The 25,624-nt window shown below is 41.3% G+C and overlaps 1 protein-coding gene across 1 annotated transcript; it reads right to left on the reverse strand.

The window, feature by feature from the left end:
- Positions 1–7,424: 7,424 nt before the first annotated feature.
- On the reverse strand, positions 7,425–19,428 carry LOC109402249 (transmembrane protein 181). The gene is made up of 5 exons (XM_019674893.3): positions 18,170–19,428; positions 17,828–18,105; positions 8,746–8,848; positions 8,460–8,684; positions 7,425–8,392 (listed from the first exon to the last, which is right to left on the reverse strand). The coding sequence occupies exons 1-5, from the start codon at positions 19,047–19,049 to the stop codon at positions 8,253–8,255; spliced, it is 1,626 nt and encodes a 541-aa protein (XP_019530438.3). The 5' UTR covers positions 19,050–19,428; the 3' UTR covers positions 7,425–8,252.
- Positions 19,429–25,624: the final 6,196 nt, after the last annotated feature.

A 25,624-nucleotide genomic window follows, 5' to 3' on the forward strand; every position in this document is an offset into this window, starting at 1 on the left:
TTCTTAGATATCGAGGGTGCCTTTGACAAAGTGCCTTTCGATGCCATATTGGAAGCTGCACGGAGTCATGGTACATCTCCAATGATTTCCAATTGGATTCATCGAATACCCAAAAACCGATATCTCTTCTCGAGTGTTTGTGGATGCCCCCAAGGGGGAGTCTTGTCACCGCTTTTGTGGAATCTCGTAGCAGATACGCTATTGAGGCAACTCAATAATAGCGGTTTTCCTACTTATGATTTTGCCGACGACTAGGTACCTACATTGTTAGTCGGTATGTGCATAAGCACCCTTTTCGATTTGATGCAAAACGCTCTTCGGGTACTTGAGGATGTCGCCAATATCAGCAATGGCCTTTCGGTAAATCCGAGTAAAACATCTATTGTTCTTTTCACGGTATGGCGAAACTATGATTTTGAAATCGATGTGACTGAACAGGTAAAGTACGTTGTAGTTGTTCTTGATTCCAAGCTTTTCTGGACACCTCACATTGAGTTCAGAATCAAGAAAGCTTGTATGGCCTTCGAGCAATGCCGGCGAACCTTTAGTATAACTTGGGGTCTAAAACTCAAGTATTTCAAATGGATCTACACAACTGTTGTTCGGCCAATATTGGCCTATGAATGTCTTGTGTGTGTTTTTTTTATCTTTATTAACGAGATTTTTAACCCGGGGCTAGTTCATCTCGGAACCCACGCTTTACTTCCCTTCCGAAGGAAGAACTCACGCTTAGTGAGTTTGTCGGGAGTGGGATTCGATCCCAGGTCCTCGGCGTGATAGTCAAGTGTTGTTCGTCCAACATTGGCCTATGTATGTCTTGTGTGGTAGCAAAAGGGCGAAATGAGAACAATCCAATCAAAGTTAGGCCATCTCCAAAGGATGTGCTTAATGGTGATGTCTGGAGCGTTCTCTTCAACTCCCACGGCAGCGCTCGAAGTTCTCTTTGACGTTGCTCCACTACACATTCATCTCCAACAAGAAGCACTTTCTTGCACTTACCGTCTACGGGCTCTTGGTCTACTAGAGGAAACTCCTTCCTGTGAACCGCACATCAACACACACTTCGTTGTTTCCACTTTTGGTGAATTGGAACAAAATACAGGGGGTGGCCAAAATGTTTGGGATAGGCAACTTTTTTTATCCCACAAAAAAAAATCAACATGCTGTAACTTTTCATAGAGTGCATCAAAAAATCTCAAATTTTGACTGTTTATCAACCTGTTATATGTGCATCATTCGTACAAATTTGGGCTCGATTGAATAGTTTTTCACGAAGTAAGAACCGTTCGGATAAAACACTATTTTTTAGACAACTCATTTTTGAGCTGTCATATCTCGGAAATCAGTAAACCGAATTGAATGAATTTTTTAACGCTTATCAACACAATATATTGATATTTAATACAACGTTTTAAAACGTAATATTTTCTCACGGTGAATTAAGTTATACCGGGTTGAAATTTTTACCCATATAGAGGAAAATAAGTCAAATTTACAATACCACTCAAAAATTACTAAATGTGTTCTTTTAATCTAAACAGGCTCTAATATATCTGATTAAAGATAACTTGAGAACAGAAGTGGAAATCTTTGGACATCAACACAAAAACGTAAAACGTAAAAAAATACATTTTTTCGAGAAAAATCCAAAAAGTGTCAATCTATGATAACTTTTTTCAACGTTCAAAAAGAGTCTATGTTTTAATAGTTTGTGAAGTATTTATATATTGTTAGTGTACGTTTAAAATTTCATTCAATTCGGTTCACTGGTTTCCGAGTTATGATAGCTCAAAAGTGAGTTGTTTAAAAAATAGTGTTTTACCCGAATGGTTCTAACTTTGCGAAAGATTAATCAATCGAGTCCAAATTTGTACCAAAGATGCACATATAATAGGTTGGCAAACAGGCAAAATTTGAGATATTTTGATGAACTCTATGAAAAGTTATAGCATGTTGAACTTTTTTGTGAGAGAAAAAAAAGTTGCCTATCCCAAACATTTTGGCCATCCCCTGCCCGAGCAAAGTCTGATAGCAAATTGAAAACTAATTTTGATGTTGTGATATTGCAAATTTTGATAACACAGGTTGTTGTCGTTTTGGTCGTTTTAACGGTTAAAACATCAAAAATGAGAGCAGAAAAATGTTTCTGTGACAGCAAATTGAAAACCATTCCTGCTATCGATGATAGCAAATTGATAACTGTTTTTGTTATCAGCGCAAGAAAAATGAAAAATCGTTAAATGTAGAGTTTTTCGGTTGATATCAAATCCAAAATGCAATAATACAATTGCACTAATGATATATCCATAGAATTAGTTCACATAGTTTACTAAAAGATTTAAAAACTATTATAACACTAAATATTTACATTAATTCAAAATGACAGCAAACCGAAAGCAAAATTTGAATCAAATTAAATAAAGATAAAAAATATCAGAATGTGATATCAATTTGTTGCTGAATACAAATTATGTTTTCGATTTGCTGTAATTTTGTTGTTGGACTTTGCTCGGGTGTACATCCATTTATTTGCACTATATCATGATTAGAGGAGAACACTTACACATCAACACTAGTTGAAGGCCACAATACTCGGTTTTTGGCTGCCGCCCTCCATCACGCCCAATGGTCGCCAGATCACGTTTTACTTGGTCCGATGTCAAAAACCTGGGTCTACTAATGGACTCACATTTAAATTGGTCTGCTCAAGTCAACGCAGTTTGCACTAAAGTTAACGGTGCCCTACATTCTCTTGTTATACTGAGACATTGTACCCCTCAGCATATTCGGGTTCAATTAGCAAGATCACTGTTTGATTACGGCGATATTTGGCCTAGTCTCCAAAAAGAACTTGAAGAAACTTAACCTTGTTTTCAATGCTGTCACTAGATATACATACAACCTTAAGAAATATGATCACATATCAAATTACAGAAGTGCTTTGCTGGGGCGTAATCTAACGAATAATCTGAAACTGCGATTGAGTATTCAAACCTATAAAATATTAAATAACCCTCCACCATATCTTCTGAACTTTTTTAATTACGCTCGGTCTACTCGTGCATACTTACTTGTTGTTCCTAAATAGATGTGTCTCAAATAACTTAAAAGAATCTTCCCGCCATCGTGCGATTAAAATTTGGAATGATTTACCTAGATCTTGCAGGAATGAACGGACATATAGTTCATTTAGGAATAGTGTTTATAGTTTCTTTAATTCATTAAATATTCTTTGGCGTTAGTATTTAATAGTAACACGTGCTTTGAAAATCATTAGGTGATTATCTGTGTTGTTATAGTTAAATAAATAAATAAAATAAATTACAATTTGGTCCGCTTATGATCAATTTCACCCCGCTGATCACCCAACTAACATTTTCAGCGCTAGAAGCTTCAGTCATTTGCTTTCTGTTGTGTAACCATCGAGTAAAAGCAGTCAACGCTGAATAAAAGGAAAGCTAGTCAAATATAAATCATAAGCTAATACACGACTGCAAAACAAGCATCATACAGCTACCAAACTCGGTTTTTAGAAATTCATTGCTTGCCACTTGGGGCTGCCTTTACTCCACCGTATTCCAACTCCGGGAGATTTCCCGGAAGATGTGAAAACTTGAACACAAGTTCTTTACAGCTATCCATGTATGTGCTGTGAAATTATTTGGGTTGCTTTTATTGCACTTTAATTCAATGCCGGAAGATTTGCCGGAAGATGTGCAAATCGAGTAAGAGTCCCAGCCACTACAACAGCTGCTTTTATACAGTACGTTTTGTAATGTTGCCAAAACACAAAACAGCAGTGCTTCGTAGCCGTTTAAAGAACACTCTTTCAGCTAGAAGCTGTGAAGAAGAATCTGTTGGCGCAACCACACAGCTTGTTCAATGTAAACATTATTGCGTTTGACGTTTCACAAGCTTTTACAGCAAGATGAAGTTGGGTAAGGTTTCTTGTGGCACAATTATGAAGCCTTGTCTGGAGTAAAACAAAACGGGCTATTTTCTATGTTATTTATATATAGCAGTGTGGCAGCGAGGACATCATCGGGACCAGTGGATACGGAGATCGGGAGTTCGATTCCAAGTAGTGGCAAGTACTTTAGTCTTTAGTTATTCAATTTTAAAAGTGATAATTCCAGTTCCACATGTATTGCGTCACAGTATCCATAACCTAATTATATTAAATCGTTTAATTTGGGGATGCCGTATAACTATTATTTAACAACTGCGAAAAGGCTGAAAAAGCGCCTTCTCAAGATGTTATTCAGTTAGTGGTTACATAGGAGCCGAGAAAAAAGCTATGACTCGGTGGCATAGAAGCTGCATGTGGATTAAGTTCGCCAGATTCATTGGTATAGGGCTTGCATAGAAGCTTCCGTCCATATGTACAACACAGTAACTCAGCATCAAGCCGTATTAGTTAAATCTATGGTATGGAGGACGCTTTGTTGACGTTTACATTCACAATAATTGTCTGTTGGGGACATACCTCCAGGAAATCCAACAGGGATTCCCCAATAATTTCTCCAGGAATTTCTTCAGGAATGGAAATGCTTTACGGATTCCTTGTAGAATTCCTCCGAGGATTTCTGCAGGAATTTTCCAGAGCTTCCTCTAGCAATACATCCAAGGATTACTTTAAGAGTGCTTCTAGGGATTCCTCCAGGAATGCCTCCAGAGATTCATCCAGAAATTCTTCCAAGGTGTTCGAAACGAGTTCCTCCAGGCTTTTCTCTCGGAATTCATTCAGAGATTCCTCCGGGGATTCTTCCAGAAATTTCTCTAGAAAGTGTTTTACAAATTCCTCCTGAAATTCTTTCAGAGATTCATCCTGGAATTCCTGCTCGGATTCCCTCAGAAATTCCTCCAAGGATAACACCAGGGATTTGTCCAGGAATTCTCAACAGCTTCCTTCAGGATTTGTTCCAATGATTCTTTTAGAAATGCCTCCAGGGATTCCTCCTGAAAATCCTCTTGGAATTCCTCCTAGAATGCCTCCACGGATTGCTCCAGAAGTTCTTCCGAGAATTTCTTCAGGAATTTCTCAAGAAATTCTCCCATGAATTCCTTCAGAAATTCTTCCAAGAATGCCTCCAGGGATCCCTCAAGAAATTCCTTCAGGATTTCCTCCTGTAATTCTTGCAGGGATTCCTCAAAAGGATTCTTCAAAAAAATCCTCCAGGGATTCCTCCTAAAAATCTTCCAGGAGATCCTCCTGGAATGCTTCCACGGATTTCTTTAGATATTTCTCCAGGAATTCTTCTAGAGATTCGTCGATGAATTCCTCGAGTAATTTCCCCAGGAATCTTCCAGCAATTACTTCATGAATTCCTCCAGCACGGATTCTTACAGGTATTATTTCACGGATCCATCCAGGGAATCCTCCTGTAATCCCTCCAGGGATGCATTCTGGAATTCCTTCACGGATTCCTTTAGGAATTCTTCCAGAGATTCTACCAGAGATTTCTCCAGGAATTTTCCGAACCTTCTCCAGCAGTTCTTCCAAGGATTCCTTAAGGTATGCCTCCTGGGAATCCTCAAGGGATTCCTCCAGTAATTCCTTCTGGAATTGCTCCTGGAATGCCTTCTCGAATTCATCCAGGAATTCCTCAACGAAGACCTCTAGGCATACTTCCAAGGATTCCTTCAGGAATGCCTCGAGGGATTCCTCCAGAAATTTTCCTGGGATTCCGCCAGGAATTCCTCCAGGAATTTATTCAAGAATTTCTCTCGGGTTTCCTCCAGAGATTTCTCCAGGAATTTCTCAAGGGATTCGTCAATGAGTTCCTCCAGTAATTCTACCAGAAATTCTTTCAAATGTCCCTCCAGAAATTTCTTCACAGAAACTTAAAGACTTTTTTACAAGCATTCCTTGGAAAATGCCTCCAAGGATTCTTCCAGAAATTCATTCAGAGTTCCCTCCAGGGATTCCTACAGTGTTTTCTCCAAGAATTCCTCCAGGGATTCGTCAATTGACTCCTCCAGGAATTCCTACTAATAATCCTCCAGCTCCTCCAGGAATTTCTCCAGAAATTGCTCCCGGAGTTCTTCTACGGATTCCTCCAGGATTTTTTTCAAGGGTTCCTTTAGAAATACCTCCGGGGATATCTCCTGGGATTCTTCCTGAAATGACTCCAGGGATTTATCCTCGAATATATTCACGGATTCCTTGTTGTATCCCTTCCATAATTTCACGGAATGCTATTTTGATGCACGAATTAAAATTAGGTGCATACAATTTAACTGTGGCGTAAAAAGGGTTCGCCATGCTAGCCCAAATCAACAGACCAATGAACTTTTTGTTCGTTTAACGTCAACTGACGCCTGATTGATGTTCCAGTATCGAATTTTGTTTGCCATGTGAAAACGTAAACATGTTGCAGTTATCGGACGTCTACTCTACATGATCTCTAGATAACACTGATGATGTCAGTGCATGGTGCATGATGTCAGTATGATGCGTTAGAGTAGACATGCGTCATACTACATAGACTGCTATTTTGATGTACAAATTTTCAAATAATAATAATGGTGCAGTGGCGTAGCCAGAAATTCGCCTTGGGATCATTCTGAATGCCGCCTACAAAGTGCTATCCCATATCATCTTCCGTCGTCTTCTACCTAACGTGAATGAGTTTATGAGAAGCTATCAAACCGGCTTCGGCGACGGCCGCTCGACAACGGACCAGATCTTCACCGTATGGCAAATCGTCCAAAAGGCCACGAATACCAGGTCCCACCGCATCATTCGTTCATTGATGTCAAGGCAGATTCTGACAGTATAGACTGCACAAAGCTATGGAAAGTCATTGATACCTTGTCGAATGTGAGAGGTCGTAGATAGACGAAACGAATATCGCCAGTGTTTGCGTTATTTTTTGTATCTTCGACGGCTAGCTTTGGCGAGCTTTTGGCTCCTCGTATTTTCGCTCGCTTATTCGTGATTTTCGACGTTCCTTCGCTCCTCTATCTTACAACGGATGTCATTTGTAATGCACTATTCTCACTGGGTGCATAGCTCATCAAGATTATTCTTGTTAGTTGCGATGAAGACGCTCTTGATCTTCTATGCTACAGCTTTTTCGTATTGTCAGCAGTATTGTTTTCCAGTTTTCCAACGAAGGACATTTTCACCCTAAGAATTTGCTTACACACGAAATTCCTGGAAGAATGTCGCTCGAACGTTATCCAGCAATTCTGCAGGTATTCCTTGCATTATTTCCGACGAAAGTTAAATGCCATATGATATTTCTCCAATTAGAAATTTTAGGCTTCAATTGTTGTAAATTATCGAATTTTGTTGTTTACATTGACATCCAAGATGTCATATGCCTACGGTATAAAACAGTACAAATGCATTTCGCTCTTGTAGACATTTTGTCGTATGTTACCCTACATGAACAAATAAAATAGAACAAACACATTGATCAAGTATAAATATTTTATTTGTCTTTCCCAGTGGTTTGTCACATCGGTTATCTTAGCTTATTATTTTTTTTCTTTGGATGTTTTTCCTTATTGATTTAAATTCTGCAGTTATTCCATTCATTGTTTCAATATGGTCACACACAACTGTTTATTTTTATTTGTTTAGCCGTTGGATAGTCCAAAGCTTAGGATGATATCTACTAAGATTGTAAACCTCTAACTATTTTATTTCCCGGCTGCCCTGGTACTCGAATACAACTAACAAGGTTGAGAATGGCTTTATTTAGTCACGCGTTCTGCTACTTGTTTAGAATCTGCAAGATGAACGAAACGCCGAAGAATAAAATATGTCTATTTTGGGCTGAGTTCGTAATTGATCTAATATAACACGACTGTCTCTAACTTATAGTCTAGTAGTTCTACTTGGAATGGCGCGAAAGGTCTTTTCATATCTGAACTCACAACAAAAATCTGAAACAGAACGAATACCATCTAAACATGTATTTTCTGTACTACTATCCCATAAATATTTCTTCGTCGCCGTGACGACGTCGAGTCGAATTGAGAAGTGAAAAAGATATGCCTATATGTAATTCCATCTCCAACGTGTGTGGTGAACGAAAACATTCCTACCGCTTTCCGGTCATTTCTACTGGGTGTACCTCACTCGCACAAGTCCATCGGATTAAATATTTTCTGGTCAGTCATAGCACACTTTTCTTTACTTGTTTTGTACGGAAACAGTTTTTACCGCGGTTTTCTGAGATTAATCTTACCGTTGTTAGAATCAACGTCGGCTCAGATCCGGAAGATTTTGGAAGTCACTTTTAGTCACTATCGTAGTCGTTTCCTTTGCCGTGCGCTGCATTCAGGGGGCGGCGACTTTCCTCGTCCGAACCGTAGACGACCTCCTCGTCCGAGTCGTTGATCATCGAAAAGGCCGGGTTGTCTTTGGTGATGGTGGCTTCTGAAAGAGGAACATGGAGCATATTAGCAGTCTACCCTAATAGACCCTTTTATGTTTAAAAACTTACCATGGAGAGGACGTCCGTTTGGTGAATACACGTAAGCCATCGTATACAGGTAGAAATTCAGCAACCCGTAGAAACACATGAACTGCGCGGAACTTTTGTACGTGATGTTCAGCTTAGCGACGAAGTTGTCCTCCAGGATCCCGAAACCGAAGCGGCACATGGTAACCGTCAGGGAGATGGCCAGCACAAATAGCATCAGAAGAGTGAGAAATTTGAGCCGCATGTCTGAAAGGATTGATACATTTATGGACTTTGATATATTGTTAGATGAATACAAACCGCTTACCGAAAAATGGCATTGACCGAAGCTCACTGTAGGCTCGTAGTATTAACAGGACCAAATACAGCAAATACATTGCACCCGAGATGTAGAAGAACATTTTGAAGCCCTGAAAGTGAAAAGAATGTAGATTAGTAACGAAAACAAGGCCACAAATTTATTCTAATGAAATGATTTCGTGGCGCAGTTGGAATCCAGGAACTTTTATCCACATTTTTTCAGTTTTTTTTTCTGGAATTCCGATGGAGTTCTTCGTGAGATTCTTTCGAGAGTTTATTTAGGATTCCGTCGGAAGTTGCATCTGATTCTCCCAAGAGTTTCTTCTGAGATTCCTAAAGAGGTTCCATCTGGGATTTCTCAGGAGTTCTTGCCGGAATTTCTCCAGGAAGCACTCCCGGCATTCCTCCAGAGATTCTTTCCGAATTTCTTAAGGAATGTTTTTGGGATTCCGAAAGAAGCTTCTGACATTTCGAAATTTCTCTAGGAAGTAATTCCGTGATTCCTCCAGAAATGACTTCTGGGATTTCCCCAGCAGGATTTTTACTTCAGGAATTTACTTCAGGATTCTTTTAGGATTTCTTTTTGTGATTCGTCAAGAGGCTGCATGTGAGATTTTTATTGGAATTCCTTCAGAAGTTCCCTTTGGGATTCTTACAGGTGTTTCAGAGATTCCTTAAAAGGTTCTCTCTGGGATTCCTCCAGGAACTCCTTCCGGGATTGCTTCTGAGATTCCTTCCGGGATTCTTCCAGGAATTCCGTCAGGGTCTCCAAACAGTTGTGTCCAGCAGTTTTCCTGGGTTTCCAGAAGAAATTCCTGAAAAAATGGGACCCTGGATGGAACTATACGAGGAAAACTAGAAGTAACTCCGGGGGGAGTTCCTTGCAAAGCTGCTGCAAGAGTTCCCCAACAAGTTGAAATAATTCCACAAGGAACTTCATACGGAACTTCAAGTGTAAATCCATAAGGAATTCCAACAAAAGTCTTATAAATGAAATTATCCTGCAGAAACTCCATAATAAACTCCTGGAGGATTTCTATTAAGAACGTCTAGGAGAACGTCAAAACGAACTTTCGTAGTATCTGCAGGAATTCCAGTAGTAACACAAGGCATTCAAAAAAGAGCTTCAACATGAATCCTGGAAGGAATTCTCGAAGGAATCCCCAAAGTAAATACTAAAAGAATCTCGGAAGGAGCTCCCGTAAGAATCCCGAAAGGACCCCTGAAGCAATCTCGGAAACAACTTCGTGTAAGAATCCCGGTAGAAGTCCCCGGAGATATCCTTGAAGGAGTTCCCGGAAGAATTGCCGCAAGAATCAAGCAAGGAGCACTTAAAGCAATCCCGTGAATATTGCCGTGTGCGTTCAGGATGTAAACCTTGCTCAAATGCGCTTCAAACGCAGTAAGATAGTGTAACCAAAAGCCACTAAGAAACCATTGTTAGTATCACCGCCAACCCAGGATGAAAAAGCTCTCGTTGACATCGCGTTACTTGGGTGACCGCATTTGATACTTGCGTTTTGAATGCACAAGGCAATAACTCCTGCCCTGCTCTCCTCTCCAGAATTCCTGAAGAAGTGCTCGGGCAATACCCGGAAGGATTTCCTTGATGAATCTCAGAAAGAAATCCTGAAGCATTACCAGTAGGAGCTCCTGGAGGAATCCCTGAAGGAATTTCAGAGGGTGTTCCTTCAAGAATTCCTGAAGCAATTCCCGGAAAGAACTTCTCGAGGATGCCCGGGTGAAATTGCTGGAAGGATTCCAGAAGGAACTCCACAGGTGTAATCTCAGAAGAAAATCCTAGAGGAATCCCAAAAGGAACTATGGAAGAAACCCGTAAAAGAGCACCTCCCAAGTAACATTTTGATGGTCAATCAGTCTTATAGAGGTTTTGAGAAACATCATAACAACTAAGAAATTTTATTTTGGTTTTATGATGGTCCTAAAAACCTTTTCTAGTCTATTTGACTAAAATATATTATTTGGGCTGGAGGAATCCTTAAAGGAACCCGGAAGAATTCTCTGGAGAAATCCCAGTTGGAACCAAATTAACAATTTCAAAAGAAACTCCTGGACGAATCCTGGAGGCTGTTTGTGGAGAAACTGCGTGTTATGTCGTTTTGTATTGTAATAGTGAAGAATGAGCTTGTCATATTCATGCATAGAGGACACATTCCGACTAGTGACATTTTGACCAACAGTGTATTAAGCCTAGTGTCGTTCGGGCTAGTGTTTTAGAATTCGAAAAAAACACCCATGGAATTCCCTGAATTTCCATGAATCTACCTGAAACGTCATGAAACAACCCTGCTAAAACTTCATGGAAACCCATGAAACTTTCGAAATAACTCCTCAACATCCTGAAACTCCATTGAAACACCCTTGAAACGTCCCTTAAATGCTTTGCGATTCTTTATTATTTATTTTTTTTTTATTCATTTGTTCCTTGAACTAAATTGCGCACTGTTATTTACGTTTTCGCACTTATGAAGATTGAGTGCGCCGTCCAGTGGTGAACTAATTGCGCAATAAATAGAAACACTATAAATAATTTTCAGGACAAAAACAGTCATGAGTCCAATAAGTAATTGCTTAGACCGTTAAAGGTCTTACACAGTTTTGAAACTGGACTTGGATGTATGATATTTGTGCTGCAGGGTGTAGTAACGTTGAGATTTCGAAACCTTATCCATGATTCTTCCTTGAATTCCTTCTGAGATTGTTCCTTATATTTATATTGTAATTTCGCAGCTGATCACAGAAGTCTTCCCGCGTGTTCTTCCTTGAATTTATCAAAGGGTTTTTTTTTCTAGAGTTTGGCCGAGTTGTTTTTTTTTTCTACCTTTCCATTTCTCCCAAGTTTTCATGCAGTGTTTTTACGGCGTTCTTTCGGAATTTCGACAGTATTTCCTGGGATTTCAGATCAGAGGATCAGAGTTCCTCTCGGGATTTCAGCAGGGGTCTCTGTTGGAGTACCTTCTGGAATTTTCTCCATTAGTTTCTCCGATATGCTTCCAGAGTTTCTCGTTGGATTCCTCCCAAAGATCATTCCAAAAGGTATTCAAAGTGTCCTCAGGAGTTTCTTCTAGTGGAATAGCTTTGCAACAGTTTTTCTCGTGATTTTTGCGACATTTTTATAGAAGCTATAGGGTATGTGTGCCATCAGTAATCTCATGCTCCCATTTTCATCCTATTCGAAAACAAGCGATTACGGCACCGATTGACTCCGTTCTTTTTGTTTTCATGGGTGCTCACTTCTAACAAAAAATACAAAAATAAGAAACAAAACAAACAGCGCTTCAATCGTTTGTTTTTTGTGGGATGAAAATGGGAGCCACATGCTTAATAAGGGAACCAATACCCTATCTGGTATTTCTTCCAAAGTTTTCCAACGCCATTTCTCTTGGATTTCTTCACGGGATTTCACGAATTTCTATTAGAGATTTTCAGAGTTTCTACTGTAGTTTCCTTGATATTTCCTGCCGGGATTACACCTAGGGCTTTTTATCGAGATATCCCAGTTTTTCTCAGGGTTTCTTCCGAAGTTCCTCTCGAGATTTTTCCAATAAGTATTGGGGAAGTTTTTCGCTAAATTTTACCTGAACTCCTTTAGCTATCCTACGACACATTCCCAAGAAAAATTCCCGCAAGAACTCCAGTAGCAACTATTGAAGAAATCCCAAAAGAAGCATCCAGAATCTTGGGACAATTTCCGGTAGGGGTTCCGGGAAGAGCTCTGGAAGTAATCCCGAAAAAAAAAAACCTGTAAAACAAACTTTAGGTGGCTCTCTGCTAGTAATACGATAAGCAACTATGAGGAAAACCATGGGAAAAGCTCTGAAAGAAATCAAAGAAGAACCTTATGAGAAATATTAGCAATAGCTGGGAAAGTCGCAATAACACCAGAAGGAATTGCGGAAAATCTTCAAGAGGAATCCCGAGAAAAACTCCGGCAGAAACTCCGCAAAAACATTTGCGATATATCCTTTAAGAAACTCTTGTGGAGATTGAGGTAAAACGCAGGAGGAACTCCAAGAAACTCCATAAGGAAGCTGTCGGAATTCAGAAATCCTGGAAAGAATTGTTCGAATCTTGGAAAAATGCTGGTAGGAATTCGAAAGAATCTCCCGGAGGAATACGAAGAAAAAGACCTGAAGAAATATGGAAGGAATCGTTTGAGAAATCTTGGAGGGGCTCCAAGAGGTATTTCTACAGCAGAAACATTGACGGAATGTCTGGAAAAATGGTAATAGCGGAGTTTTATTATTTTATTTTTTTATCGAAGAAAAATTTCCTAGGTTTTTTCCTGTTAAATAAAATTTCCTGAGGATTCCCGGTTGTCCAGATTTTTTTCAGGTAGTAGACACCCTGTGGTGTCCCAAATTCAAACCCCAAACCTTTGGCTTACCAGTCCAAACCCTTATCATCTGAACCATTTCCCGCATTCTATTGTGTGCATTACATGTCACTTTCATTTAGGCAATATATGCTTGTGCCTCTACCTGTCACTTGAATCAATGATCAATCATCGCAAACATCAAGAAAAAGCAAAACTACTATGTTTTTCAGCTTGCCCAACAGTTGCGTCAACCCCAGATATTGAAAAACTCAGAGTAGCTCCTATTTTCCGATTTTTTTTTTAATTTTGCGTAGATCGGATAAGAAAATGTATGACAATATTGTTGAGAACAGTGTGAGGAATTATAAAATGGTTCGGTACTCTTGGTTTAAATTGAGGGTTTGAAGTTCGTTGAACAAAAACTGTTTGAAATGTACCATTTTGGGTACTTGTATTATTAAAAATCATATAAACGTGATGAAAGCATGCTCCGATCAGTACATGATGTTTGTAGAAGTTGTAGAGAATAGAAATATACTGCCGTGAAACGCATATCTGTCCCATTTGCATAGGAAATCCAGCAAAGATGGGACTGATATGCGATTCACGGCAGTATATTTCACTTGTTGGTTGACGTGATATTTTATATTGCTCCTAGCCTTGATGGGAATTTGGGAAGTTCAAAAATGATCGAAAAACACATTTTTGACTTGAGGCACCTCGAAATCTTCACCAATTTAGCTGAAAATTTGACCAGAAGTTTGTTTTAGCATCAGAGTTAAGATGGGTGGCTGGCTGATTTCCAGAATTTTCGTTTTTTATGAAAAGTTCTAATGGGGGTGGTCTGAGATGGGCAATACATATTTGGTCTACGTGGTTTATGAACAGCCCCATATTTCTTTCAGGATTCTTTCTCCTGAGCTTTTTTTTATCTCGTGGAGCTCCTATTGGGAATATTTCAGAGTTTTTTTTTCTGAGATATCTTCAGCTGATCTTCGTGTGTTCTTCCTACTGAGATTCTTAAAGGAACTTACTGAAAAATACCAGAAAGCACTACTGAATGAGTTCCAGAATAAGTTTCAGGAACAACTTTTTAGGAAAAATCCTAGAAAGAATTTCTTAAAGAGTCGAAGAGGGAATTCCTGAAAGTATGTTAGAATGAACTATAGGAGAAATAACACAAGGAAGTCGTTGAAAAATCGCAGTAGGATATTCGAGGAGTCTCTGAGGACATTCTCGAAGCATTCTACAATACATATCTGGAGAAATACCTACCAGAAGCAATTCCTGGAAAAATTCAAACTAAAACAAAACCATAGAAGAAATTCCAGAAGGATCCCCATTACAAATCTGGAAGATCCTTCTATGGTTTTCTTGGGAGTTTCTTCTGAAATCCCTCCATAAATTTGTTCTGTGACTCTGAAGGTCTATCTATTTTCAGATTTTCTCTGAAATTCATCCCTCCAATAGTTTCTTCTGCTATTGCCGCATTGAAGACTCCTCTGCAATTTCTCAAGGATTTTGGATAGTTTCTTGAACTTGCTTCTGATAATTCTCATGGAGTTCCTCCTTTTTTAGAAATTCTTTATGGATTTTCAATAGAAAACTCTTCAGGATTCCTCCACAGACAAACAGACGTAACACTCTGATAATTCACATCGTACACCGATTTAACGGTCTTTTTCAAAATTTGATAGTTGGCCAACTGCCCAACCGTGGCGCTCGCATCGTTTTTGTTCGAGTTTGACGTTTGCTCACTACCGCCACCTAGTTGGTGGTCGGCCAAACATAGGCCTTTTAGCATTGGGCGAATATGTTTTCGTGACTATGATTTGAATCGAAAAATGTTCGAAGTGTTACGTCTGTTTGTCTGTGATTCCTCTGTTAGGTTTCTTCCAAGATTCCAGAAGGAACTCCAGGCGAAGATTCAGATGAAATGTTTGAATAATTTCTCGAAAAGTATCAGAGGGAACTCTAGTGGGAATAGCAAAAGAAATTAGTAGATTTTTTATATCCCTTTCGGGACGGAGCGCAAAAATGTGCAATTTCCATACAAATGTCTCAACTTTAGCTCTCCAGAACACTTAAATTTTCCAACGAAACAACAGTTGTTGTCCCTCATTTGGAAGAACTACTCTTTATCTTTCGATTTCTAGCTTTGACTATTTAAGTAAATCGAAAACTTGTTGTGGTAAATTCCACATGCAACGTAAACATTTTTTTTCGGAAACATACAAGTATAAGTAAGAGTTCAATTACTAAAATAATTTACATTAATAGAACAAAGACAAAAGAGATGAGAAAAAAAATCAAAAGCACAATTGTGCTGGTTCGTCACGAAAGGGATATGTAATTGTATTAATATAATTATTTTTTTAAGTCAAGGAAAAAAACATTGGTTTAAAAATTGGGAAACATGAGGAAAACCGGTGCATCCATGAGAAATCTCAGAAGGATTTCTTACAAAAAAAATCCCTGAAAAACACTGAAGGATCTCCAAGAGAAATCAAATAAAGATCAATCAATTTGAGCTTGAGCTTGTTTGACCGCCTGTAGATGCTACTTCAATATCGCCACACCAGCGATACTGACATAAGGAACCAATGAGATATCTGTGGGAACTAGCAGGTACATATGTTCAGTGTGTGGGTGTTGATCTTACATTTTAGGCGACAATGGCGCCTGTCACTCTCAGGTCAATGTGGAAAAGGGAAAGGAAGTGATGATTGCAATCGTTTGTATCCACAGCAGACCGAATATACCAGGGGTTCCCAACCTTTTTGAGGTGGCGACCCCCTTTAAGAATTGTCAAAACATCTGCGGCCCAATGAAAATTTTTAGAAAAAAATATGAATTAAATGAACGAAACAGAGTTTTTGGGTACAGTGACGTAGCCAGAAATTTACTGTGGGAGGGATTTTCGACGATCAATGATATTTTTTTTTATTCGACACTCAAATTTCGTAAAAATTATGGCATGAACATTCAATTTGAGTCGTAGCTGAAAAATAGCGGCGCAGCCGAAAATTTTTTCTTCTGAAGGCATTTTATACTGAAAATTTGTTCCTCAAATTGTGGCTTTTGGGGGTGGCGGTATACAAAATTAAAAATTGGTATAATTTGCACAAAATAGAATAAAACAATTTTTTTTGGTAACATCGCGGCCCCCGCGCGGGGAGAGGGCTCACACATTGATGCGTGATGCGTCGATACCAGATGTAAGAAGATATAATTGTGTGTTTTATTATTCTGAAGATGATGCGGCATAGTTCGCTTGATTGCATAACTCGTAGACGTTATCTGATAGGCACTGTTTTTTTATGTATTAACGAGGCTAAAGCCCTAGGCTAGTTCATCTCGGGACCCACGCTTTACTTTCCTTCCGAAGGAAGAACTCACATTTTGTGAGTTTGTCGGGATTGGGATTCTTTTCCAGGTCCTCGGCGTGATAGTCACGTGATTTAACCGTCACACCAGATCCGCTCCGCATATATGCACTGTGCTGTGAAAGTTGGAAAAACGGAAAACGGCTTTTTTAACTCATTTCTGGTTCTAGCGATGGTTATGAACGAGCATATGAATGTCCATGAGCTGTATATGTAGAAAGGAGGGAGAAAATACATGGAAAGATACAAACAAGGAGGAAAGAGACGGAGCAGAGATTGAATCCAGGAAATTTTGCATACTAATCAGAAGCGGTAGCCACAAAACCACTAAACCCATCTCACAAATAAAAATCAATAAATTTGGCCAAAGCAATAAGAAATTTCCGGGAAATTTTTCCATACCTGCCTTACCCCCTTACGCCACAGAATAGTGTTTTAAATGCCCTACAATCTCTGTCATACCTCCTGAAACGCTCCCACAATCCTGGGGACACACAGTGAAAGCACCTGAAACAACTTATTCTGATAAAAGCCCCATGGACAAAACTCGATTTCGCGAGCGTGGTGTGGCGACCACAATATGACATACACGTCCAAAGGCTAGAAGGAGTGCAGAGAAAGTTTTTAAAATATGTACTTAGAAACCTCAGATGGACCTCGGCAGAACTTCCTCGATACGAAGATCTTTGCTGGCTCGTTGACCAGAATACCATCAGTAGCAGACATAAGATCACCGATATTGTGTTCTTCTATAATATCCTAAGCGGACGACCAAAGAGTCCTTTCCTGTACGTACGACCGACTCAGCTTCAACAACAGTCCAGTGTCACTTCGCCGGAGGAGGGTATTTGATCCTCCATTGCGGTCGAGAAATTATACGCAGCATGAGCCTACTGTAAGATTCATGAATGATCTTAACGGGCTACAAGATGTAATTTCTCTTATTATGACTATCCAGCTTTTTACGCTATGATGAGGGGTGATTCAATTTTGACAATTCTTGCCGACAGCAAGATTAAGATAGATTGTTTTTTTTTTAAGAAATCAATGTACAATATAAAGAAGAATGTTTTATCTAGTCTCCAAGTAGGGTAACGGGCTTGCAGCCTATAGTTCAAATATAAATACAAATAAAACTCCCAGAAACACCCTGAAACTCAACTGGAATGCTCCTGAAGCAATCTTCCGTAGCACAGATAGAGTGCATACGAGAGTTCAGATGATTCGCAGAAAAGAGAAACAATACAGAAGACGTCCAGTACACGGCAGTACTCGCCTTTTTCAAATTGGTTGAACTGTCTCACAACAGCGTATGCGATGCACAGTCGAGTCGCCTCATATCCCTGGCAATGGTGTATACTCACATTATAGTTCCCGGTATCCACAAAATGACTGTATGTCGGATCCTTCATTTCGTTGCACTTTTCCCAGGTGGCCAACACCACTGCACACAACCAGATGGGCATGATTACTATCAGCTTCGGCACGTAGAATGTGAGCAGCTTCCGCTCGTTTTGCCGCAGCCCATGGTAGATGCAGAGCCAGAACAGCAACAGGGCACACAGAAAGGTAGCTTGCAGGATGGCGTCCAACATCCCCGGTAGCCAACTGCTCATCAGGAATATCAGCGGGAAGAGGGGATCTGTGGGGGAAGCGTTGGATTTATTTTGATTTGTATTTCAAATCGTAGATGTTCGAGACACTACTGTTATACAGCACCAAGAGTGGCAACAGGACCGACATCCATTTCTGCTCTATCGACCAATCGTAGACGGGATACTTCCGAAGGGTGTGCGCGAACCAGCACGTGACGATGAAGGTGAACAGCAGGAAGATGAATCGAAACCATATCTCGATCTGGGTAAATGCCGGATTGTACGTTTTGAAGTAGAACTGCACGCTGTTGATGTTGTACCGATGGTGGAAGCCTTCCAACCCGAAGAACCGTACGGTGAGGATGTAGTGGGCGTATTCCAAGAAGCCCAGATGAAGCACGATGAACTCATCGCAGGCGTCACGTGTGCAGGTCAAATGGCGCGTTCGATTTTTACTGTGGTCTTCTCTCAGCACCGTCATCGGTTTATGTTCCACCGTGAGCCCGTCGATTCCGACACTGACGTGGAAGCTTTTGTCGAATATTTCGTCGTCGGTGTTGTCCGTCTCGATGTTCGCTATCAACCACAGCTGCTGCGAGTACGTGGTCATCAGTGGAGTTCGCATCACGAATGGCCCCGTCGCCAGGTAGTCCGGATTGGGGCTGGTCGTATTTGGCATGAGCGAACTTCCGGTGACCATCGTAGTTACGGTTATTGGCGGCCCAGCCAGCCCAATGAAGATTCCCAGCCCAAAACAGGCGAAGAATGCCAGAAACACCACCACAAACTCTCGCTTATTCATGGAATACAGTCGCATATGGACGGATCGTTCACAGCGATCGTGATGATAGGCAGGGGCGATGTACTTGTTAAACTCGCTGAACAAATCACTAAACTGTGACAGGGAGTTCCTCAGTCTCAGGAACATCCCCCCGGGGGTCACATACGAGTAACCCAGCCCGGAGGTATCCTGCGGCGGTTTATTAGCCATTCTTCAATCTTCTTTCGCACGACTTTTCTTCCACCGAAATCAGCCACTTTTCACAGAATTTTCCCCGCGGAGGCCATCTTTTTCCACGACACGAAAGGTGAGTCGTAGAAGCAAACAAAACCTACTCCAATCTACACTATGCTCCCCGAAATCACACAGCCAGGCAGATGTTACTTTCCGAGCAGCACTCCAAGCAACATTAAAACCCGTAATGATTTGAATCGATTTTACACTCCCAAGCAATCAATCAATCGAACGCCACCCCAATCAACCCGTCGCGTACGGAACGGAGCTTGCACAAAACGAGTTGGAACTGGATTGTCGTGTGAGTTTTTCGGAAGCAGTCCCTGTCAAAACAAAGTGTTGGATTTCCCACTCCAGAAAAAACGTTTGTCCGGGGGGAAAGGTCCATGTGTGATATGGCGCAGGCGCGCACGTGCCACTTCAGATTCCATAAAAGGTTTGCATGCAAGCATGTTTTTGAATCTTGTAGGTATTACAACATTGTGATACATATAGTTATGTTTTAGTGGTGGATATAACATTTTCTCACACGGCATGCTGTCTCATCACGTGTAGACACACTGTTGCAGTTGATTGAAGAAACCCATATGAACTTTTTCCACAAGAATCCCAGAAATTTTTCGCGATTGCCTCACATATTTGTTCCAGGACTCCTCCAGCATTCTCTTGTAGGATTCCCAGGGAGTTCTTGGCGAGATTCTTCCGGGGGTTTATTTAGGATTCCTTCAGAAGTTCCCTCTGGGGTTCTTACAGGAATTTCTTCTGAGATTCCAAAAGAGGTTTCTTCTGAGATTCCAAAAGAGGTTTCTTCTGAGATTCCTTCAAGAGCTGTTAGCAGGATTCCTCCAGGAAGTACTCCCGGGATTCTTCCAGAGATTCTTTTCTGGTTTGCTAGAGTAATACTTTCAGAGATTGTTGCGATTGTAGGAGGTGGTGGCGGAAGTATTTCAGGACTTCCAGGATTTTTCGAAATTTCTCTAGTAATTAATTCCGAGATCCCTCTAAAAGAAGAATGTTTTTCAAGATTACCCAAACAATTTTTCCTGAGATTCTTTTAGGAATTACTTCTGTGGTTCCTCCACAATTTTTTGTAGGATATCTCTAGGATTTAATTCTGTGATTCCTGAGTTTCTTTATGGGGTATCTTCTGAAGTTACTCCTGGGTCTTTCCAGGAGTTTCTTCTGAGATTCCTTGTAGGAGGAACTTCTCAAAATACTCCCTAATAAACTTCTGAAGGATTTCCATTAGAAACATCTAAAAGAACCCCAAAATGAACTTCCAGAGAGGAATTCCAGAAGGATCTGCAGGAATTTCAAACGAAGCTTGAAGGAATCCAGAAAAGAGTTCCTAGATGAATCCTGGAAAAAGTTCCCGAAGAAATCCTGGAAGAAATTTCTGAAAGAATTCCAGAGGAATTTCCCACGATGAGTTCCAAAAGGAATCCTGGAAGAAGTTCCCAAAGAATTCCACGAAGGAGTTTCTGAAGAAATTCCAGAAGCAATTCCTGGCAGAAGCCTAGTAGAAAGTCTCTGAGGAATCCCTGATGAAGCTCCCGAAAGAATCCTGGAAGTAACTGGAGTAATCCCGGTAGAGGTTCTTGGAGGAATTGATTGATTGATTGGTCTTTATTTAAGAGACTTTCAGCCCTTGACTGGTTCGTCTCTTTGGAGGAGTTCTGGAAGAAGTTCCCGGTGGAATTACCATAGAAATACCACCATGAGTTCTTGAACCAATCCCAAAGAATCTCGGAAGTTTCTGAAAAAATCCCGGATAAAATTCCTGTGGGACCGTTCATAAACCACGTAGACTTTTTAGTGGGAGGGGCGGTGTTTAGACAAAAACTACGCTCCATAAAAATTTCAAAATTTGTGTATGTACAAAAGTCTACGTGGGGGGAGGAGAGGTTTCTGAGATGACCAAATCTTGGTCTATGTGATTTATGAACAGCTCCCCTGTGGAATCCTAGAAAAACTTTCTGGAAGGGTGTCACCGTGCTGTCATCATGTCATAAATCAGCACACTTTTCCACGCACGCGCACACGCACATGTTAATCTAATCAAAACACTCATGTAAAGCTGGCTGCGAAACGGTGAGTCGATAAGGAGAGCGTCCAACATAACTCTGGTCCTCACAAGTTGCTACCTCATGCTTGCGATGACAAAGATCACCGGCTAAGAATTGTGTGCTTAGCTGGTACCGTCTTACCCCGCTGGTTCGACAGGCTTTAATACGACACTTTTTAATTCGTACCCCGCTTATTCGACATATGTCGAATTAAAAAGTGTTCAAATGTCACAGCGATGTACACTGTAAATGCAAAACAGTTTGATATTGCGCTTATACTCGCACCCGCAGCAGCTCCTCCATTCTTTGGAGAGACAGCAACAAGGACGCACGTGTTTTTTTGTCTAGTTGCATTTTTTCGGAGTATTTTTCGCTTTTTTGAGTAATTTTTCGAGTTATTTCGTGTAAAGTACTTTGCAGAAGAGCGCGGTGAATAGAAGGTGCAGAGAAATGGCGGGGCCGGATAATCCGGATCCGGGAGGCGGATTGCCGAAAGTTGGAGACAGACAATGGCAGACCTACGAATATGAGGAAACGGACGCGGCACCGTACAGGGTGATCGTGCAATATAAAGAGCAACGCGACGACACTCACATCAACAAACTTGCCGTCGGGAAACTCCTGGCGAAAACAAAGGACTACAAGGCGAACGTTATTAACCTCAAAACTATGGGACGAAACAAGGTGCTGGTGCTGGTGAAAACCGCTAAAACAGCCAACAACATCCAAGCAGACAAGGCGCTTCAGGCCCAAAACTACAAGGCATACATTCCGAAACACTTCTTGACAGTTTCCGGAGTGGTGACTGGCGTTCCCCTGGAATTTACACCTGACGAAATCCTCGAGAGCATAACGTGCAATGTCCCAATCCTGGGCGTGACTCGGCTGCACAAGTACGAAAAGGATCAACAAATTCCAACAACAAGGATCGGTGTGACATTCCGAACCAATCAACTACCGGCAGAAGTTCGAATGTTTTGTTGCACGAATGCGGTAAAGCCATTCATCAGCAAGGTAGTTTTTTGCCAAAACTGCCTACGCTACAACCATCGTACCAACAACTGTCGCTCCCGGCAGAGATGTGAAACATGCGGAAGGAATCACGAGGAGCAAGGCTATGGACAATGCAAATCCCCACCACGATGTATGCACTGCAGAGAAGAAGGACATAAGTCGGGTGATGCCAAGTGCCCCGAACGTGCCCGTCAAAACAATCTCAAGGTCATTCTGGCGAAAACAAATCTGACCACACTCGAAGCGCAGGAGCAATACCCGATATACACACAGAACCGATTCAGCTTGTTGGAAAACATCGAGGAGTTCCCAACGTTGATCCAGTCGTACGCGAGGACGTCACACAATACGAGCAACACGGGCAATCGAGTCAGCCAACCGGAAAGGGCGAGACTGACCGAACGAATGAAGAAACAGCAAACACCAAAACGTACTTCGGAGGATAATGTAAGCGCAATCATCGGCAATCAAGTGGAGGTATTCAGCGATAAAAAGCGCAAAAAGGATAACGACGAAGCAGCGAACGGAGTGGTTCTTTTCAACCGCTACAAAACTGACGAGTTCGAGAAGTTTCAGTGGAAAATCAACCAAATGCGAGAGGCAGCACAGAAAGCACACGACACGACGCAGCAGCACAAAGCAACAATGGACGTCTCCAGTGACAGCGAGGACAACGGGGCATACAGTCTCGCTTGCAGTAACCTGCCAGGACCGTCACAGGTAAGCCAGTCGGTTGGGGGGAACAGTTCGAGGGCAAGAGTGGATTTCAAATAAAGTAAAATGACATGTAAGATTTTTCAGTGCAATATTCAGAGCGTAGAAAAAAAAACAAAGCAGAATTAGCAAGAGTTCTGAATAAAGAGGAATACACAATAGGAATAATATCAGAATGTTGGACGAAAGAGGAATTCGAAAATAGAAAATACAAAATCTCACAGTACAATAATTACTACTGCTCAAGGTTTGATGGGTACGGAGGAGCAATGATTACAGTTCATAATTCAGTGCAAAGCAGAACAATCGAGGTTGACACGACGGACAATATACAATGTGTCGGCAGATACGTAAGCAAGTTTGACCTAGCAGTTCTATCAGTGTATGTGTCACCAAACACGCTGGCCAATGAGTTCAAAACCTTCTTGTTGGGGATGATAAAGAGGGTTGAGGGCTTCAAAAAGGTGCTAATCGGTGGGGACATGAATTCCCACCACAGACTATGGGACCAATTCCATTCGGACGCGAGAGGTGCGGTTCTCTTCGATGTCATCAACGAAGAGGACCTCATTTTGATGAACACGGGAGAACCTACTTTTGTACCAGCGGAGCTCAACAAAAAACCTTCTACGATTGATCTGGTTATGGTGTCCCCGGGACTGTATCAGGATACGAGTTTGGAGATTCTACAGTATGGGATAGGCAGCAGACACTTAGTTCTACACATCGTAATCTCGAACGTAAGTCCAACGACCCAGAAGTTCTTCGTGAACCGTAAAAAGGTGAAGGAAGAATTGGAAAAGCTGGATGGAGCACAAGTGGATGGACTGGCAACACTTCAACAGGTAACGAAAAGGATAATGAAGAAAGCTAAGCAGAAGAACCGTTTTGAACCAAAATACTGGTGGAGTGCAGAGGTCGAAGAAGCATGGAAGAATAAAAACGAAGCTAGGGCTAAATTCAACAGAAGCGGCACGTTAGAAGATTTGATGGAGATGAAACGGCTAGAGGGATTGTTCAAAAGGAGCAGAAACGAAGCTATGAGGGAGAAGTTCCGAGAATATGTCGAAGAGATTGAGCCGAGCACGAGCAGTACGGAGTTGTGGATGAAGATTAACAATCTAACAGGAAAAAGAAGAAAGCGAAACCAGGTCACTATTGTTCACGAAGACGAAGGAGCAGCTAACAAGTTCCTGGATGCGAATTTTCCATTCGGGGATCACTACGACGGGCGAATTTGTGCGGCAGTTAACTACGATATCCTAAACGTGGAGTTGTGGAACAGCATCCTGAGTAAGAAGCGAAAATCAACAGCACCAGGACCTGATGGTATCAGCTACGAGTTGCTGAAGAGTCTGAAGCCAGAGATACGCGACAACATAATCCAGGACCTAAATCGAATGTGGAAGGCAGGGCATGTTGACACCGACATGAAGAAAATCAAGGTAATTGCAATACCAAAACCTGGAAAGAATCCGGACGAGATTGGAAATTTGCGTCCAATATCCATGCTGAACTGTTCTCTAAAAATTGTCAATGCGGCAGTTTTGGGACAGCTAAATCGTTTTGTGTACGAAAACGCCATCCTACCAGTGACGTCGTTTGGGTTTAGAAAGCACAGTTCAACGACAACCTGTCTAAACTACGTTATCAACACCATAAATGCCACCAAACGAGAAGGAAAGATTGCCGGAGCAGTCTTCATAGACCTTTCCAGCGCATATAACACGGTTAGAACAGATACACTGGAGACGATACTGTGCCAGTATGGATCACCAGTAGAGTTGACAAGCTGGATTTGTAACTTTCTTCGTGAGAGGACTGTTCAAATTCAAGTAGGGGACAAGCTCGTGGAAAGGAGTATATGTGATGGATTACCTCAGGGGGACGTTCTGTCGCCCTTGCTATTCAACATTTATACTGCTCAATTACACGACATCCAAATCGATGGAGTCGTACTAGTACAATTTGCGGATGACTTCATGGCAGTTGTGGCTGGCAACAGTAGAGAACAAGTCCAATTCCGCACGCAGAGATTTCTAGATGTCTTCAAAGTTAAATCGGAAAAGCTGAACCTAAAAATAAATGAAAATAAAACAAAAGTTATGCTTTTTCAGCGAAACCAAAAAACTCTAGATTTGAAGATTGGAGATATGGCTTTGGAGACGGTAAACACACACAAATATCTTGGACTGATTGTGGACCGCTCCCTCACTTTTGGAGCCCACATCAGAGAAGTGAAGAGAAGTGCCAACGATAGAGTCAATATGCTTAAGGTCATCAGTGCTACAAAAAGTGGAGGACACCCTCAAACGTTGAGTCTGCTGTATAATGCAATCGTAAGGAGCTACATGGACTACGGTGCGTCCGTCTCCGCCAACTCGTCAAAAAGCAATTTGGAAAAGCTCACGGTTACAAACAACGCGTGCCTTAGAAAGATCACTGGGTGCTCCAAAACGACACCCATCAATACGTTGTGCGCCATAGCTAGTCAGCCTCCTCTAGAGTACCGCAGGAAGCTGACTACAGCGAAGGAAATAGTCAGACATGCACAATATCAGTCACCGATTTGGACGCAACTGCAGGTGTTGAACCAGAACAATATTGTGGATGCAGAAAAACTGACCTTCCAAGAAGCAATTTTTCAAAAATACAAGCACATATTCAACAACATAGCTTGTTCAGTTCATGTTCCGAACAACTCCCCTCTCGTAAGGGTTGAGACAGAACTTGACGACCGGCCATGGCACAAAAAGA

This window comes from Aedes albopictus, chromosome 1 (genome assembly GCF_035046485.1).
Source record: "Aedes albopictus strain Foshan chromosome 1, AalbF5, whole genome shotgun sequence".
In the NCBI taxonomy this organism is placed as follows: domain Eukaryota; kingdom Metazoa; phylum Arthropoda; class Insecta; order Diptera; family Culicidae; genus Aedes; species Aedes albopictus.

Coding starts and splice junctions, on each gene's coding strand:
- LOC109402249 (XM_019674893.3), bottom strand. CDS start 19,049: ATGGCTAATAAACCGCCGCAGGATACCTCCGGGCTGGGTTACTCGTAT. Junction 8,849..17,827: donor TGGATACCGGGAACTATAAT/GTGAGTATACAC, acceptor TTTCACTTTCAG/GGCTTCAAAATGTTCTTCTA. Junction 8,393..8,459: donor AAACGGACGTCCTCTCCATG/GTAAGTTTTTAA, acceptor TTCCTCTTTCAG/AAGCCACCATCACCAAAGAC.